This window comes from Vanderwaltozyma polyspora, genomic scaffold, assembly GCF_000150035.1.
Source record: "Vanderwaltozyma polyspora DSM 70294 KpolScaffold1064 genomic scaffold, whole genome shotgun sequence".
Classification (NCBI taxonomy): domain Eukaryota; kingdom Fungi; phylum Ascomycota; class Saccharomycetes; order Saccharomycetales; family Saccharomycetaceae; genus Vanderwaltozyma; species Vanderwaltozyma polyspora.
In genome coordinates, this window is record NW_001834650.1 from 14,988 (window position 1) to 31,158 (window position 16,171).

General features: G+C 34.9%; 9 protein-coding genes and 1 further gene across 9 annotated transcripts, besides 2 other annotated features; 4 read left to right on the plus strand and 6 right to left on the minus strand.

Moving 5' to 3' along the window:
• Nucleotides 1–231: 231 nt before the first annotated feature.
• On the plus strand, nucleotides 232–603 carry TOA2 (transcription initiation factor IIA subunit gamma; the record flags this gene model as incomplete). The annotated part of the gene is made up of 1 exon (XM_001644335.1): nucleotides 232–603. One exon carries the CDS (start codon nucleotides 232–234, stop codon nucleotides 601–603), a length of 372 nt encoding a protein of 123 aa, XP_001644385.1.
• Nucleotides 604–970: 367 nt separating this feature from the next.
• On the plus strand, nucleotides 971–2,098 carry TAP42 (Tap42p; the record flags this gene model as incomplete). The annotated part of the gene is made up of 1 exon (XM_001644336.1): nucleotides 971–2,098. The coding sequence occupies one exon, from the start codon at nucleotides 971–973 to the stop codon at nucleotides 2,096–2,098; it is 1,128 nt and encodes a 375-aa protein (XP_001644386.1).
• Nucleotides 2,099–2,455: 357 nt separating this feature from the next.
• Nucleotides 2,456–2,959, minus strand: TMA19 (Tma19p; the record flags this gene model as incomplete). The annotated part of the gene is made up of 1 exon (XM_001644337.1): nucleotides 2,456–2,959. The coding sequence occupies one exon, from the start codon at nucleotides 2,957–2,959 to the stop codon at nucleotides 2,456–2,458; it is 504 nt and encodes a 167-aa protein (XP_001644387.1).
• Nucleotides 2,960–3,510: 551 nt separating this feature from the next.
• OAR1 (3-oxoacyl-[acyl-carrier-protein] reductase (NADPH)) lies at nucleotides 3,511–4,362 on the minus strand (the record flags this gene model as incomplete). Its single annotated transcript, XM_001644338.1, has 1 exon — nucleotides 3,511–4,362. The coding sequence occupies one exon, from the start codon at nucleotides 4,360–4,362 to the stop codon at nucleotides 3,511–3,513; it is 852 nt and encodes a 283-aa protein (XP_001644388.1).
• A 465-nt stretch (nucleotides 4,363–4,827) lies between these two features.
• Nucleotides 4,828–6,411: a sequence feature (similar to hypothetical protein; correction of possible frameshift sequencing error~similar to Saccharomyces cerevisiae DEF1 (YKL054C)).
• Kpol_1064p11 lies at nucleotides 4,828–6,823 on the minus strand (the record flags this gene model as incomplete).
• Nucleotides 6,413–6,823: a sequence feature (similar to hypothetical protein; correction of possible frameshift sequencing error~similar to Saccharomyces cerevisiae DEF1 (YKL054C)).
• Nucleotides 6,824–7,579: 756 nt separating this feature from the next.
• On the minus strand, nucleotides 7,580–7,846 carry MDM35 (Mdm35p; the record flags this gene model as incomplete). Its single annotated transcript, XM_001644339.1, has 1 exon — nucleotides 7,580–7,846. One exon carries the CDS (start codon nucleotides 7,844–7,846, stop codon nucleotides 7,580–7,582), a length of 267 nt encoding a protein of 88 aa, XP_001644389.1.
• A 532-nt stretch (nucleotides 7,847–8,378) lies between these two features.
• ASK1 (Ask1p) lies at nucleotides 8,379–9,248 on the minus strand (the record flags this gene model as incomplete). The annotated part of the gene is made up of 1 exon (XM_001644340.1): nucleotides 8,379–9,248. One exon carries the CDS (start codon nucleotides 9,246–9,248, stop codon nucleotides 8,379–8,381), a length of 870 nt encoding a protein of 289 aa, XP_001644390.1.
• A 1,533-nt stretch (nucleotides 9,249–10,781) lies between these two features.
• On the plus strand, nucleotides 10,782–11,828 carry SFK1 (Sfk1p; the record flags this gene model as incomplete). Its single annotated transcript, XM_001644341.1, has 1 exon — nucleotides 10,782–11,828. One exon carries the CDS (start codon nucleotides 10,782–10,784, stop codon nucleotides 11,826–11,828), a length of 1,047 nt encoding a protein of 348 aa, XP_001644391.1.
• Nucleotides 11,829–13,195: 1,367 nt separating this feature from the next.
• HOF1 (formin-binding protein HOF1) lies at nucleotides 13,196–15,136 on the plus strand (the record flags this gene model as incomplete). The annotated part of the gene is made up of 1 exon (XM_001644342.1): nucleotides 13,196–15,136. The coding sequence occupies one exon, from the start codon at nucleotides 13,196–13,198 to the stop codon at nucleotides 15,134–15,136; it is 1,941 nt and encodes a 646-aa protein (XP_001644392.1).
• A 327-nt stretch (nucleotides 15,137–15,463) lies between these two features.
• DAP1 (Dap1p) lies at nucleotides 15,464–15,922 on the minus strand (the record flags this gene model as incomplete). The annotated part of the gene is made up of 1 exon (XM_001644343.1): nucleotides 15,464–15,922. The coding sequence occupies one exon, from the start codon at nucleotides 15,920–15,922 to the stop codon at nucleotides 15,464–15,466; it is 459 nt and encodes a 152-aa protein (XP_001644393.1).
• Nucleotides 15,923–16,171: the final 249 nt, after the last annotated feature.

Here is a 16,171-nt window from a genome sequence, read left to right on the forward strand (position 1 = left end):
AAAACAACCTGATAATCACTGGTCCATTGTTTGGTTAACCTTCTTTATATGGTTTTTCAAAATTTTTTGGATATCAAAATTTTTGACCTTTAAGAAACTGAAACTTTAAAAGAATTGATATCAAAGCTGGATGAGACTATACCAGTTTGATTTAAAAGGTATTGGAACCCATTTGGATTACTAAGTCGTGGGATTTGGGGGAACATTGTTGTACATTTAGGTTTTTTTGATATGTCTGCTCCAAGTTATTATGAGTTGTACCGTAGGAGTACGGTTGGGAATTGTTTAGTTGATGCTTTAGACACGTTAATTAGTGATGGTAGAATTGAAGCATCTTTGGCTATGAGGGTTTTGGAGACGTTTGACAGAGTTGTTGCTGAGTCTTTGAAGGATAATACTCAGTCCAAGTTGACTGTGAAGGGGTTGTTGGATACGTATGGGTTTTGTGATGATGTGTGGACGTTTATAATAAAGAGTTGTCAGGTTACTGTGGAGTCGAGTTCGATAAATCGAGAGTTGGGAGATACTAGTGGGGATGATCATACCACTATAGCAGTGGATAAGTTGAGGATTGTTGCTTGTAATTCCAAAAAGAGCGATTGAACTGGTTATTCTATTATTTTGTTTGGTGGCCTTTGTATATATATATCTGCGTACTTCTTTCACAGAAACTTTTTTTTCTTATTTCAATAGCCAACTATGTAATCATAATTTTAATGTTAATAATATATTTAGATGTTCTATGGTTGTCCTGTGTGCACCAGCCCATACCTTTATTTTTTTTTTTTTAAATATTTCACCTTTAACAGACGTCCTTTTTCCCTTTGGTATAAAGCAAGAGGCTCTTTTTTTTTTTCCTCACCACCACTTCTCATCACAACTTTGAACAGGCCCAGACAAGTTGCAATACACTTCAGGACCTACAAAGGGGAAACCAACCAGGAAGATTGAAATTACAAATATACCAGAGATGTCTGTCAGTGACGAGTACGCTTCGATTTTATCAGTTATCTCGACTAAAATAGATCATACAACGCTAAGACAAGATTCTGTCCAGTTTCAAAATGATCTAACCTCTGTGATCGCCAGGCTGCTGAAGTTGAAATCGGATGTCTATTCTAAATTGGCCTTGTTCAGCAAGAACGAAACCATTGAAGATGTATCGACATCATCTTTGAAGTTTTTGTCCATCGATTATTATCTAGCAGTATTATGTTCCAAGAAACAAGCTATTGGCAACAAGTTCAACAATCCATTGTCGAAAAATAGAATGAAGATAAGTTTTTTGAACAAGTCTGTGCAACTATACATGCAATTTATAATAGCTCTTCAAGATTTTGAAATATTAGACAGTAATCTAAGCAAGAAGATTGAATTATTCGAAGAAACTTATAAACCAACGCTAGCAGAATTATACTCACAACCTAAGAATGGAGAAGACCTATCAGGAGCTCAATTAAAGAGACAGCAGAAGATCGAGATGTTCAGAGCTACGAAAGCTGCAGATGAGAAACTAGCCTTATTAGAATCTAAATATACCAACACTGAAGATGATCAAGATTACGACAAAGAAGAAGAGGATATACTGCGTGACATCTACTTGCAAAGAATGAAATCATTGAGTTATAAGACTTTCAATGAACTAGAGCAAATTCTTTATGAAGAAGAACTTTTGAACAATTTCACTCAGATGTCACCAAGTGAAATGGTCAATGCCACTAATTCAAGGAACGATTCTGAAGGTGACCATGAGCGTAAATCAGAGAAAGGCTATACAGAAAGATTAGAGACTCTGAATAAGCCACTATTATCGAAAAAGGGTAAAGTGTTGAGAAATTTCACTTTATTAGACAAGAGAACGGAATTGGTGAATAAAGTACGAGGATATGGCCAATACGGACCAACAATGACAGTTGAAGAATTCTTAGAGAAAGAGTTTGAAGAAGGAAGAGTCCTTCAAGGAGGTGAGGAAGCACCAGAGGTTCATGATTCTGACGATGAAAAATGGCAAGATGAGCAAACGTATAAAGCCCGTGAATGGGATGAATTTAAAGAAGCTAATGCTAAAGGTAGCGGTAACACGATTAATCGTGGTTAAGGGATAATTGAAATTGAATGACGCTTCAAAACAAATAAGAAGAAGACACAGATCAATCAGATAGTACCCATCATGAATTGAATTGAATTAATTCAAATTTATTACATACGCTTTAGCGTGCCCATGTAATGGATAGTCATAGTCCAACAGAAAAGAATAACATTGTCTTATTATTACGATATTTTTTCAATGTATATTAAAAATACATAAATAAAAGTTCTAGATATCGATATACCTAAACAAAGAAATATATCTATATAATTAATATGTTAATGATTTAATATTAAGGAATGAGTATTGAATAGATGAGAAGTAAACTAAAAAATTAATGTAAAATTGTATTTATAATAAGTTAGCTTAGATCTTTTCTTCCCTAATACCGTGCTTCCAGATGGCAACGTATGGAGTAGTACCATCTTCACGGTAGTTCAACATGACGACCATGGCATCTGGGTCCATGGATTCACCAGTGAAGAATTCCCAGTCCTTGAAAGAACCAATGACCTTCTTGACGTAGGTTTGAGCACCCTTTTCGAAAGTTGGGATTTCATCTGGGTTGCTTTCTTGCAACTTAGCCTTGACAGCCTTCATGTAACCCTTGATGTAGGTCAAGAAAGATTTCTTGTCGAAAGCAGTTGGTTGCAAACGGAAAGAGTGAACAACGTTGTTGACGACTTCGGAACCATCTTCAACATCGTCATCACCAGCTTCAGCAGATGGATTAGCACCAATGTCGATGTTGTCACCACCAACTCTGACCATGTCACAGTCAGCTTCGTAGATGACACCGTCAACTAGTTTAGCATCATAAGCATCAGACAACAATTCGTCGTTAGAGAAAATATCGTTGAAAATAATCATGGTTAATAGTTCAATTAGGTTATTAAAGTGCCTGTGGTACTAATGTAATCCTTTCGTAAACAAACGAAACCAGAAATTAAGAATAAATTAAACCTAAACCTAAAAAAGAATCCCTTAACAATCAATAAATCAATCAATCAATCAATCAATAAATAAAAATATTTCATCATCTCTTATTCATTATATTTCATCATCTGTATATAAACTGTTCTGGTACAAATCCATCCATTCTTGAACTTTTTCGATTGGGCGAAAGAGAAAAATTTTCGTCGTTCCTTTTTTGTATGCCGGGGTGGTGGTTGTGGGTTTGGGTTTGGTGTAATCTCCCGTCTGGGAATGGGGGAGAGGGGGAAGGATTTGTCCGTGGATTGTGATGGGATCACGTGGTGTCACTGGACACAGAACATAGTCACGTGTTTGTTTGTGGATACACTGCACACCAACACATTCTTTCTCTCGGTTTCAGGTAACAGAAGAGAGATCTTGTACTTGAAGAGCATCACATCAGTTGGTTCAATCAAAAAGTGTACATATACAAATTCCCATCATGGCTAGACTGTGCCACTCACTTGCCCACTTTCCAACAACTTCTCTAGGTACTCATCTAAGATCAACCTAGTCGCTTCAGCTTTGGTTGACACTGGAATGCCTAGCCGTTTGGCAAATTCATCAAGTTGAATACCGTTGGATTTCAAATTTTGGACCATATCTGTATCTTGAATAGGTCCCAACTGAACACTCTTCGTTATAATACCGTACTTACTCACCTCTTGCTCTAACACATTACTGTATTGACCCAGTCCGGCTTTTGACGCTGAATAGAGAGATGTCCCAGGAAGATACACCTTCGGTTTGCCCAATACCGACGACACATTCAGTATATATCTGGGCTTATCAGCACCAATGGTCTTCCTATCTTTAATCATATTTTTAATCGTTAAATTACACATGCTCACTGGACTTAGCAAATTTATATTCATTATATTCTTCATCTCAGCACTGTCTGTACGTATACTCAACGATTCTTGTGTAATGCCAGCACAGTTGATCAAAAGACTTAAGTAATATCTAACCTCTTTATCTTGACTATTCCAACTCTTCAACATATCAAAAATCTTAAAGTCCCCAACCTCTTCTCTACCATTTGCACAATATTCAATGCCCTGGAATTCACGTTTAGAATCTACCCAAGTTGGCCATTCACTAAAGTCAATAGCAAGCAACCTATGTCTTTGATTCTTACTGACGTGTTTCATTGACCTTCTCAATTCTTCATTAGATATCGACCGCATCGATGACCCTATCCCTACACAATTAACCCCATGAAGAGAAAGCCTTTCAACGATGCTCTTACCAATACCTCTTGTTGCCCCAGTAACAATAGCAACTGGTTCTAACTTCATATTCAGACCCTTTTATACACCGTTTCCCAACATCCCCTCATTGATAACCACTTTGATGATTCAATCAAGGTAGATACACCATTATAGTGATGTTTTTTTTGAAATACATTTTAACCTCCAAGTTACATCGTTGATAGAAATCAAAAAACTGTCTATATCGTGGGTCCAATGCTTCAAAATCGAAAATAATAGATGAAAAGAATCGACAATAAACAAGAATAATACAAATTATATACATATAATCGTAACTAAAGTATATACGTATGCAAATATGACATAAGATCTACCACTATAATTAGCTAAATCTTATCCAAAGATTATAAAATTGATAACAAGCTTTCTATACATACCTTGTCAATATCATCATACATTTAGTACTCTCACATGAATTATCACATATAAAATACCTCTAACTTCTAACTAAAACAAAATCTTTAAAATAATACATGTCTTTTAAAAATTCGTTTAGTAGAAACCTCTTGAAGCATGAGATGTGTAATCGTAACCAGCAAAACCGTAAGGAGCATTTTGTTGGCCAGCACCACCTTGATGTTGTTGCTGTTGTTGCTGTTGTTGTTGCTGTTGCTGTTGGTATTGATAATATTGTTGGTATTGGACTTCTTGTGGAGTCAATTGTTGTTGACCTTGTTGGCCTTGTTGAGTTTGTTGACTCTCATCATTAGCTTGACCAGATGCTTGGGTAGTAGATTGCTGAGCTGGTTGACCCTGTTGTGGTTGCTGGTAGTAGTTGTAACCAGTCTTTGGAACTTGGTATGGATATTGACCACCCATGTTGTATTGTGGATGAGCATATGGGAAAGATTGTTGGTAAAATTGAGCATAGTATGGCATGAAAGAACCACCATATGGTTGCTGTTGTTGCTGTTGCTGCTGTTGTTGTTGCTGCTGTTGAGGTTGAACATGAGATGCAGCTGGAGAAACGGTAGCATTGCTCATTTCAGTGGTGGAAGTAGTTTGGCCAAATCTTTGTTGGACATTGTATTGACCAGCAGAGGCAGCAGCGCCACCTGGAGCATTAGATTGGCCCATTGGTTGTTGGTATTGTTGTTGGGCATAGCCATAAGATTGGGTATCATACATACCTGGATAAGAGTAACCTGGGAATTGGTTTTGATACATGAAGTATTGTTGTTGTTGAGCGGCGGCAGCAGCGGCGGCAGCATCATTGCCTTGTTGACCAATGTATTGTTGATGTGGTTGTTGGAAAGCATTTTGTTGCGGAGGAGCACTGTCAGATTGCATATCGACTGGGGTTTCAACTTGTTGGGATCTTTGTTGAGTTTGCTGAGCTTGTTGAACAGGGACGCTGTTAACTTGTTGTGGAGCTTCAGTTTTAATTTCAGTAGGAACAGAAACTTGAGCAACTTCTTCGTTTACTTCTTTCTTTTCTTCTTTCTTTTCAGATTCTTGTTCGACTTCTTGAGTTTGTTCTTCTTCAGATGATTCTTCTTCAGATGATTCTTCTTCGGATGATTCTTCTTCACTTGACTCTTCTTCGGATGATTCTTCTTCAGATGATTCTTCTTCACTTGATTCCTTCTTTTCGACGGATTCTGCTACTTCATTGATTTCTTTCTTCAAATCTTCTACATTTTCTAGTGGAGTTTCCTTCTTTTTGACGACTTTAGCCTTTGGAGTGGCGATTGCAGCCCAAGACAATTTCTTTGGTTTTTGTTCAGCTTCATTTTCCTGTTTTTCTTCTTTCTTTTGAGGTAGACCTTCTAGCTCCACATGTTCTTTATGTTGTTGTTGTTGCTGTGGTTCTTGCTCGTCTTCCTCTTCCTGATTTAGCTGTTCTTGCTGTTCTTTATGCTTTGTAGGTTCTTTGTGATTACTACTGTCTGCAATAGCAGCCCAACTTGTGCCTTGTGTTTGTGATTTTGCAGGAATTGGAGCTGGTTTTACATTTTCTATATTAATATGCCTAGATGATGATGATGATACTGTTGATTGTTGATGCTGTTGTTGATGTCTTTTATTTCTTGGAATTGATGATTGATTAGAACTTGAATGTTTACCATTTATACCCAGCACCATTTGCCTTTGAGTTATTACTACTACTATTGCTACTATTATTATGATGTCCTCCATAATGCGCTTGATGTTTAGAGTTATAACTATTAGATGATGTTGCTGATTGTTGTAAGTCTTGTTCTTGTAATGATTGCTGTTGTTGTAATAGTAATTTTTCCTGTTCCTTTTTTTCTTGTTTTTCCTTCTTTGTAGGCTTCTTGACTTCGTCCCACTTAGTTACTGCACCAGAAGTAATTTTATCGATTATAGTCTCTAAATCATCATACTCTTGAACTAAATCAATTAGATCATCGTTTGTCCAGTCTGGGAACAATTCTGTAAGTGTTTCTAGTTTAAACCTAATTTGTGGGTCTAATTTATTGCTATTGCTGTGATGGTTATTTGATCTCCTAAACTGTGACGACATTTTTGCTTGTTTATTTGATTGCTTGCGGGGGGTGTATGAGCGTATTTATATATATTTTCTTCCTCTCTTTATACCAAAATTTTATTTTTATTTTTTTATTTTATCGTAGGATGTGTTGCAGTAACTTCAAAACAATAAAACCAAATCCTATTGTAATAACGTTGCTAATCTGTAGTTCAAAAATAAATATAGTATCAATATATATATATATATATATTTCAAAACGTACAAATATTTTTCTTTATCCAGTGAAACAAAAAAAAAATCAAATCAAAAAGAAATAAAAAGATTAAACCGTAATTATAATAAAAAAACGTTACCTCTTCGTTGTAGACCTTAAGAATAAACTAAAATGTACTAAACAATAAGTAATCTAAACTCAAAACTAATATTATTAACTAAAATTTAACCTTTATCCACTTATATTAAAGTGAACTTTTATCAATTGTTGTTACCAGTTCAAAAGAGAAAATTTTTCTTGTACAGTTTTGGTTAAATTGGGTAATTTTTAATTTTTAATTCGTCTGAGCTGAGAGGGGAGGAGACACACGTCGTGAAGAGTGATGGTCACGTGAATATATTGTCAGGGTAACCAATTTACATAAGCAACTATGTATGGACTACTCAGCTATATATATATATATATATACACATCAAACACACACATATCAAACAGCTGAACATGCTATTGTTCCCTATATCTATATACACATCTAATAAACACTCTATTTACATAAACATTGCTCTTGCTCATCCTCATTTGCTTGGCTCAGACTCTTTGATCTTTCCTCCTGTCTCAAACGGAGCTTCCTTTCTGGCCTCATCAAGAACTGGCTTGATCCCTTGCTTGACTAACGCTGTCTCAACACAGCTAGTGTACGCATACCATTGCTTGGAACATTCGTTCTCAATAGACTTGCCTTTCAAAAACTTCTCACTATACCACTCGTTGAAACAATTGTCATACTCTTTCTTTAGCTCAGTACATTCTGGTGCAAAACTAGCCGACATGACGTTGCCCATAATATATCTTGTTGTTTTTTAGCTGGTTCTATAATACCAAATGCCTATCTCTCTCTTTCTTCAGATCACACCAATCTATTGATCTATCTGCTACGTATGCGTTGCTTTGACGTATCTTACTCCTGATATGGGTCTGTTTCTCCGTCTCAGTGTCAGACTCTAGATTCCAGAGTATAGCTGCTCCCTTAAAATTATCAATGGTTCTTCTATACCATCAAGTTTAACAACAGTTTGACCATTTCTGATGGGCTCGTTTCGATATCTTCAAGTTCGTTCTGTCTTGTTTGACACTCTCTTTACCCGGACTTAATATGATGACAGGGTAACATATATGGGGTTTCAACCGCTCACATGAAAGAAATATATAGAGACGAAGGACATGGTCTTGTAATTATTAATACAATTTTATTACCACTTATCACTATACATTATATAGATTCTAATACTCGCAAAAAAAAAACTTTAACCAAAATTTATCCACCAATTGTTTCCTTATTTATTATTATTGCATTCGAAAAAACATTCTGCTGGTTTAACTAGTTGTGAAATGTATCACGGTCCCCGGTTTAGGAACTTCTTTGGTGCTTTCGTCTGGATCATCAGACACTTTATCGTTTGCTGATGATGTTCTCATCGGTGAACTGTTTATCAGTTCATTATTCTCATCGTTATCCCTTCCATTTGTATCCATACCACTTTTATAGCCTTCTCTTCTATTCTTTGAACTCAAAAATGGTGACGCTACACTAGAACTCGAGGCATACTCCTGTTGCAACAGCAGCGACACTTTCCTTTTACGTCTTTGCCTCTGTATAGTACTTTCGTCCCCGTCATCATTCTCTCTATTATCCTCATCGCTTGAATCTGGCACTTTTAATACCCTTCCTGTAGACGTGATATCGGCAGTATGGAAATCTTGAGTGAATCCTGTGTTATTATTATCGATGTTATTATTATTGTTATTGTTGCTAGTTTGGGTCGTGAAGTTATTATTTGTAGCCATACCATTATTGCCATCCGACATTGAATTTATGGCAGGTTTTGGCATCGATGGAACCATTATCACTTCACTACTATTGCTATTTATATTGCCTGTATTGTTATTAGATGGGAACAACGTCTCTGTAGGCTTCTTCAATTTCCCAGGATTTCCAGAATCATTATTACGGTCATTAGAAAATGTATTTAGATCAACATTACCAGATTGTTGAAACATGTTCAACAACCAGCTCGAGCTATCCATTATATTGTCACAAACTTCACCATATTCTTGAACATACGGTACTATATCCTGAGTAATCTTTGTGAAACAGTAACTTAAATTGGAATCAATCTTCTGTAGATATAGAGTAATCTCTTGCTCCAATTTCTCTATCGTATCATCTGCATTATCTGAGGACATATTTGCCAAATTATCTTGTAACAACTAATGGAATAGGTTCCTACTAACTTGATAACAACAATCCAACTCTTAATCCAAGTATGGAGTACAACAATCGTCTTCGAAACAACTGTTTCTTTTACCTCTTTGTTGTTTGTTATTATTCAAAATTTCAAATTCTCAGTATTTAAAGCGAATTGGATATAAAATTGATATCCACCCAAAATTACTGCTATAAAGGGAATACCAAAAACAAATCAGTAATATATTTATTTAGATACTGTAAAAAACATATACATATATCCAACAAGAGTCAAAAGGGGAGTCCATGAATCCCAGTGATTGCCTTGTAATTCTTTAAAACATCTAACAATGGGTTTTTTCCAGTTCATAACGTAAGAGTAAAAACATGATACATTAGCTGAAAGAATCCAATAATAGATGACGGACCTTAATTTTTACCTGACAAGAGTATGACATACAGAATTTGGAATGCATTTGAATAGATAAATAAATAGAGCAGTGTAGTTTGTAGTTCCTTGCCAATTAAACATCATGCAACGTACAATCAGTTTATTTCAGGTCAATAGCAAATAAATTTTTTGTCACTACCTTATTTACAGACGGTTATACTTAAAAAATGGCTTTTAAAGCACATCATGTGCACTACGAATACAGGGAAGAGAGACAATATGCCACTGTCTCTACATTCAAACCACGATAACGTATATGTTGTAGTTTTGTAAGATGTACACACGATCAACAGATAGACACTGGTTTTCCAGCTTGTTAAACAAGGTTTTTTAAACACCTTTAACTGACAATAATCAGCCAAATTCCACCCCCTTCAGCACTCATCTTCCCAGTCAATGGATACCAAAGGGTATGTCCAACATCAATTGTATATAAATAACATTAGATGATCAGAAAGCTCTCTGTCTACTACCTGTCGACTACTGTTTATATCTGAGATGAAGTAATCCATCACTTTTTTCTTCTTCTGTACAGAACATCCCGCAGAAAGCAGGTGATGTAATTTTTAACACAGATAGAAAATTTCCTCTAATAGTGAAAAATTTAGATAAAGAAGTAGGCTTATTACTGATATTATTGTTATTGGAAGTGGTTTCTACATATTTGGATGGAGTTTACAAGCAGGATATTTTAATTTGAATCATTTTAATTAATCAGGATCGATAATTTCTTTGTTCTTTATAAACAGTTTGAGTTTTTGGCATAACCATCAATAAGGCCAGCATACCGAAAAGAAACAATAAAAAGAAACTAGGACCATAGTAATCAGAAGTATATATATAAGTACTTTCGAAACGGTTCTAAAAGGAAAGGATATAGTATACTTGGTTTTAGTTTGGTAGAGCCGTCAACAAAAGTTAGTTTTACAACATCATACAGTTGTAGTTTGATTGCTTTGTATTTACTCGATATATCTGCTTTAAATAAAAGTTTGCTCGTTAAAGGAATCTCAGATTCAATATTTTGGTTATTTCGATACCACACACACACACACTCATATATATTTAGAAATCCCATAACATGTCTCGTTTTAGCATAAAGAGGCCTGGGAATTATTTCTTCATTGTGCCATGGATCGCATTTATACCTTGGTGGGGGATGCTGATAGCGATGTTGGCCTGTTGGGCTGGTCAAGGACATCCAATATATTGGTTTATGAATGGTGATCAATTCCCGGTTTATATCTCTGATATAGGTGCAACTAATCTACAACCTTTATTTATTTCATGTTCAGGTTGGCAAGGTTTGGGTTATGTGATCTCCATTGCCTGTGAATTCTTCCAGAGATCTGGCCATTGGCCATTTCGTTTGAGATCTAAGAAGTATCTTAAAAGCACTGTTGATGAGGATTGTGATACAATGATGACAAATGATGAAATGAAATCTGAATATGCTGAAATTATGCTAAAATCAAATTTTTATATGCCTCCTTGGTACACTGTACATGATAGAAATTTTATCTTTGCTGCGTTTATATTTGGTTTGTTAGGTGAAGTGTGTTTATTGATGGCAAGTATTTTCTCAACTGCTCACTACCACCATGTCCATATCGCTATGGTTGTATTATTCGTTATCTTGATGTTCATCTCGGTTTGTTGTCTAATCGCAGAATATGCTTCAATGGGTAAACACTATGCTTTGTTGCATCCTTTAGCAAATCCTGAAACTACCATACCTTTCGAAAGACTTCGTTGGTATCAATGGAGTGGTCATATCTGGAATAAATTCACACTTAGTGCTGCATTTAAGGCAGTATGGCTGACTCTTGGTGTGGTGTGGGCAATTTGTTTTGGTGCTTGTGGAGATTCTATCAGTGCTTGTTTCGAATGGTTACTAGCATTTTGGTTCGGTTTACTGTTTATCAGCATTTCAGTAGATTTCTACTTAGGTGGTAGGTACAAATATTCTAAATATTTCCACCAAGTACAATCATTCCATGGCTATTATAAATACGACAAAATCATCTCAAGTAGCAGTAGTAGCGAATCTACATTAGCTTCAACTGACAACGAGTTTAAGCATGTCATAATCAATGATACTGACACTGCCAATGATGTAGTAGTTTAATATCTTACAGACATTTTTAATACCATACATGTTACCATAATTATGAACTATTTTTTTTTTATTTTGGTTTTACATTAATTTTGCTAATTATTTACATAGAAATATTATATATATATATATATATATATATTGGGATAGGTATGAAAGAGTGACCATGTATCATAAACTTTAATAAAAATTTTCTTTCTTTAACCTTTTATCATATGCAACTAAGCAAATTTGCCAAGAATTGAATTAAATTAAATAGTAAGGACAATTAGTGGCAATATTTTGTTCTTATACTTGTCGTTCGACTTCTCACTCACAAGGTAAAGCACAAGACAATGTAATAAACTCTCCAATTTTTGTCGATTTTTAACTTTACTTTTGGCGTTTACTACCAGATACACGTTTTAAGCCCATCTCATTAATATATTTATCCTATACACCAACTCCAAAGTAGATCCAAGAATATCGCCATTATAACAGAAGGCATGCTATAGCCCTGCAACACATGCTCAGCTCAGCCATACCCAAACTAAAAAGTCACAGGACATAGGAGTATCAATTCAATTAATAGCTAAGTATAGAAAGAGAGGGTTTCCAAATCGAATAGAACAATTCATTGCTTTGCAATATCACCCACCGTAAAGGATACCCATGCTGGTTGCGTTCTTCACAATCAGAAAGAAAGAATACATGATCGTTAAGTTGTGGGTTGGTTGCCAACTAAAAAGAAAAAAAGAATTGGAACTAGTTATCCAACAAACCTGACGCCAGATTTGAGGTAACGTAAACGAATCCTTCTCGAAATAGAGGATTGATTGTTAGACAAAGTTTCCATATCGATCACATCGATCATTGAGTAGGTCATATTTCCAATGCTTTCATCTACTAGGTAACGGCGCTACCAACCAATAGAATTTTTCGAAAAATCGAAATTGAAATTGATGATTTTACCTAAATAGGTAAGAGATAAACATATGTTAAATAATACATCATCATCGAATAGAGAGAGACATTTGGTCTACTTTTAGGTTTGAGAGAAGTTGTACCTTTGTTAAGGTTTGACCTTCCTAGGAAATAGATAGGATTATTGTAGTTTATTTTATTCTCAAAAAATTATCACATCTGAATATATATTGAAATATGTCTGATTTCTGACATATTAATTAATAAATTTAATATTTTCTATTTAATGCCAAGGATGGTAGCTTTTGGTCAAGGGATCCTTGCTTTTATCGTTAAAATATTGATTCAATTCTGCTAATTAGTAACCTTTGTTTGCTGCAATTGAGGAGGAAAGTATCGTTTGCTAAGAAAAATTCTACATTAATTAACCAAAACCAAAAAGATAACAGGAACCATCAGAAAAGAGAATTGTTAACATGTCTTATAGTTACGAGGCGTGTTTTTGGGATCAAAATGAAACTGGTGTCAATGTATTACTTGGTCACATTTCATCAGGTATTAGATCCTGTAACAGTGTTATAAGTTTCTTTAAACACAAGAGTGAGTTAGAAAAAGATTTTGCAAGAAGAATGGGTGCTATAAATGATAAATTCCTTAAAGACACAGAAAACTATCCAGAATTTGGTAATTTGAATGATGCCTTAAAGAACTTATTAAATGCAGAAAGGGCTAGAGCTCAATCTCATTCCAAACAAAGTGAAGTTATATTTAGACAATTATATACAGACACCAAATCCTTTTCTGGTGAACTACAAGCAAGATATACAACTCTTAGTGGGAAAATTGAAAAATTAAGAGCTGATAAGCACAGCAAGAAAAAAGGTTGTAAAGAATTGAACAATCGTTTAATTGATGCAGAAGGCAAGGCAAGAGCACTGAAATTAAACCAAGGCAATATTCTTGGTGGAAGAAAAGCTGAGCAAAATGAAAAAGATTATGCCAAATGGAATGCTCAAATAGTAGAAATCCAGTCACAGCTAGAGGTTTTAAAACATGAATATAAAGCATCTCAAAAGTTCTGGTTATCCGAATGGGCTGATTTAACTCGTCAATTACAAGAAATGGAGACCACTAGAATATCTTTTATTCAGGCTAAAATTCAACAATATTCAGAATCTGTATCTGAAACTAGTATTTTGGAACAAATGAAAATGGATTCTTTAACAAATCACTTAGCAGTATTTACTGCAATGGATGATATTGCAAAATTTTCCAGTCAAAATGGTACTGGTAGATTAAGATCTAAAGCTTCAATCAATAAAGATTCAAACGATTATTCTGCTTCAACTACAAGTTCAAAATATTTCACCCAAAGTATCAGAAATAATCCAGAAGAACATAATTTTTTGAGTTCTTATTCATCTCATCATACCAGCCAATACAATGATAACGTAAGAAAATTGTCTTCCAGGTTGCAAAAAAGACCTGAAATTAAAGAAGTAGATACCCACCAAGATCGTCATTATCAAGCACAAGAACCTAAAATTGAAAGACCCCACACGGACAAGGCAGTCCCAACATATCAACACAGCTCTTTTGAAGTAGCAAGAAACTTTGAGAAGCCAGAACAAGATGCAACTGACGATGATATCGAGATAATTAAAGTCGTTCCAGCTATAAAGAGTAAGAGGATTGAATCTAGACATAAACCACATGAAAGAACTGAAGTTCTTTCATCATCAGAGAGTTCATCCAATCCAACTGATTTTACCAGCCATGTTAAGAATAGATCAAGTGTTGATTCGATGGTCACATCAGTGACTTCATTTGCCAGTAATATAGATGATTCAGAAAGGTTTGCAAAATCTTGGAATAACACCAATAGAAGAAGGAAATCAATTGTGAATTTACAAGTACCATCACCAGCAACTAGTGATCATGAGGAAGATGATAAACATGAAAGAAATATCAGCATAAATACTACTATTGTGAATCCAGAAATGAGTGCTAACCGTAATTCTAATAAACATTTACGTAGAAAATCTATGGTACTCCAGGACTCTAAAAATCCTATCGAAGATGCATTATATGAGATGGATAGAATACAAAGTACAAGTACCAATGGATTTGCATCTTCTAATCCAAGAGTTGGTAGATTAAGAGATAACGGTATCACTGTAACTCTGCCTTTAGTCACGACTACTGGTGAACGTGTAATACAATTTGCAAAAGCATCATATCCTCTTCTCGACAATGATACACCAGGCTTGGTTAACTTTCACAAGAATGACTACCTATTAATCACAGAAATGATTAACAACGATTGGTTTAAAGGTGAAGTTTATGGCAATGATCTGATAGGTATTGACCACAGAAGGGGTTTAATACCTATCAACTTCATTCAAATCTTGGGTTAAAGTATAAAAGAGGGAAAGGAATATTTAATGACAATAATAATTAGTAATAAACAAAAAAAAGTAAATAATTAGATAAGTAATTATCTTTATATGTGTGTATTTTATATCGAATATCATTATCTAGATGTATTACATTATTTTAGATACTTCCTCATCGTAGTCTCATATGTAAAAAAAAATAATGCTTACCTATTGCGTATGTAGTCCTAAAAATGTATAAAATATATATATATATATGGATTTATATGAATAAACCATATCTCAGAAACTCGCTTGTTTCTGTCAACACTCAATGTTTTCCATTCATTCCATCATCAATTCCAGTGATTATATATTAACACCTGGTTCTGGAACCAAAGTACCTATACATGGATATTTGCCTTGAAAATGTTCCTCCCAATCGTTAAGGGCACTGATTTCTTCAGCAGTTAACCCAGATAAATCATCAATTGGCATATCCCAATCCTTAACACAATCCATTTCAAAAGAATTCAATGCTAAACCTCTTGAAGCATCGTGTCCAGCAAAGTTTGAATATGGTCCACTTGGACCATAAAATTGACGACCAGAACTGCAATCATAAACCTTTCCCTTGACAGCAATAAAAATTTTCTCATCGTCATGACCGTTGAACTTATATAAAGTTCTAGGATAGAATTGACCAGCTACAATTGGCTCTTCAACATTGTTAGATTCCATTATACCTGAACCACTCTCTGTAGATAAACCGGTTGGGTCTGCACTGCTCTTCACCCCACCAAAAAGTAAATTAGTAAGAAACGACATATCTTGAACTCTTCAGTCAGACAACAATTTTAGACCTAATGCACCTAAATTAGACCTATTTATATATAACCTCAGCCTTTCATCTTAATCAAATAACCACTACCATCACCTCTTCTTCTTCAGTTGCTTAAACTTTGATATAAAATGCCTTTAAAATTGTCCACTAAACGAAGGCTTACTAATCGTATTTCGGTATAAGAGAAATCTTGCTATTGGTACCAAGAGAACAGCACCAGCAAGGTCATTGTA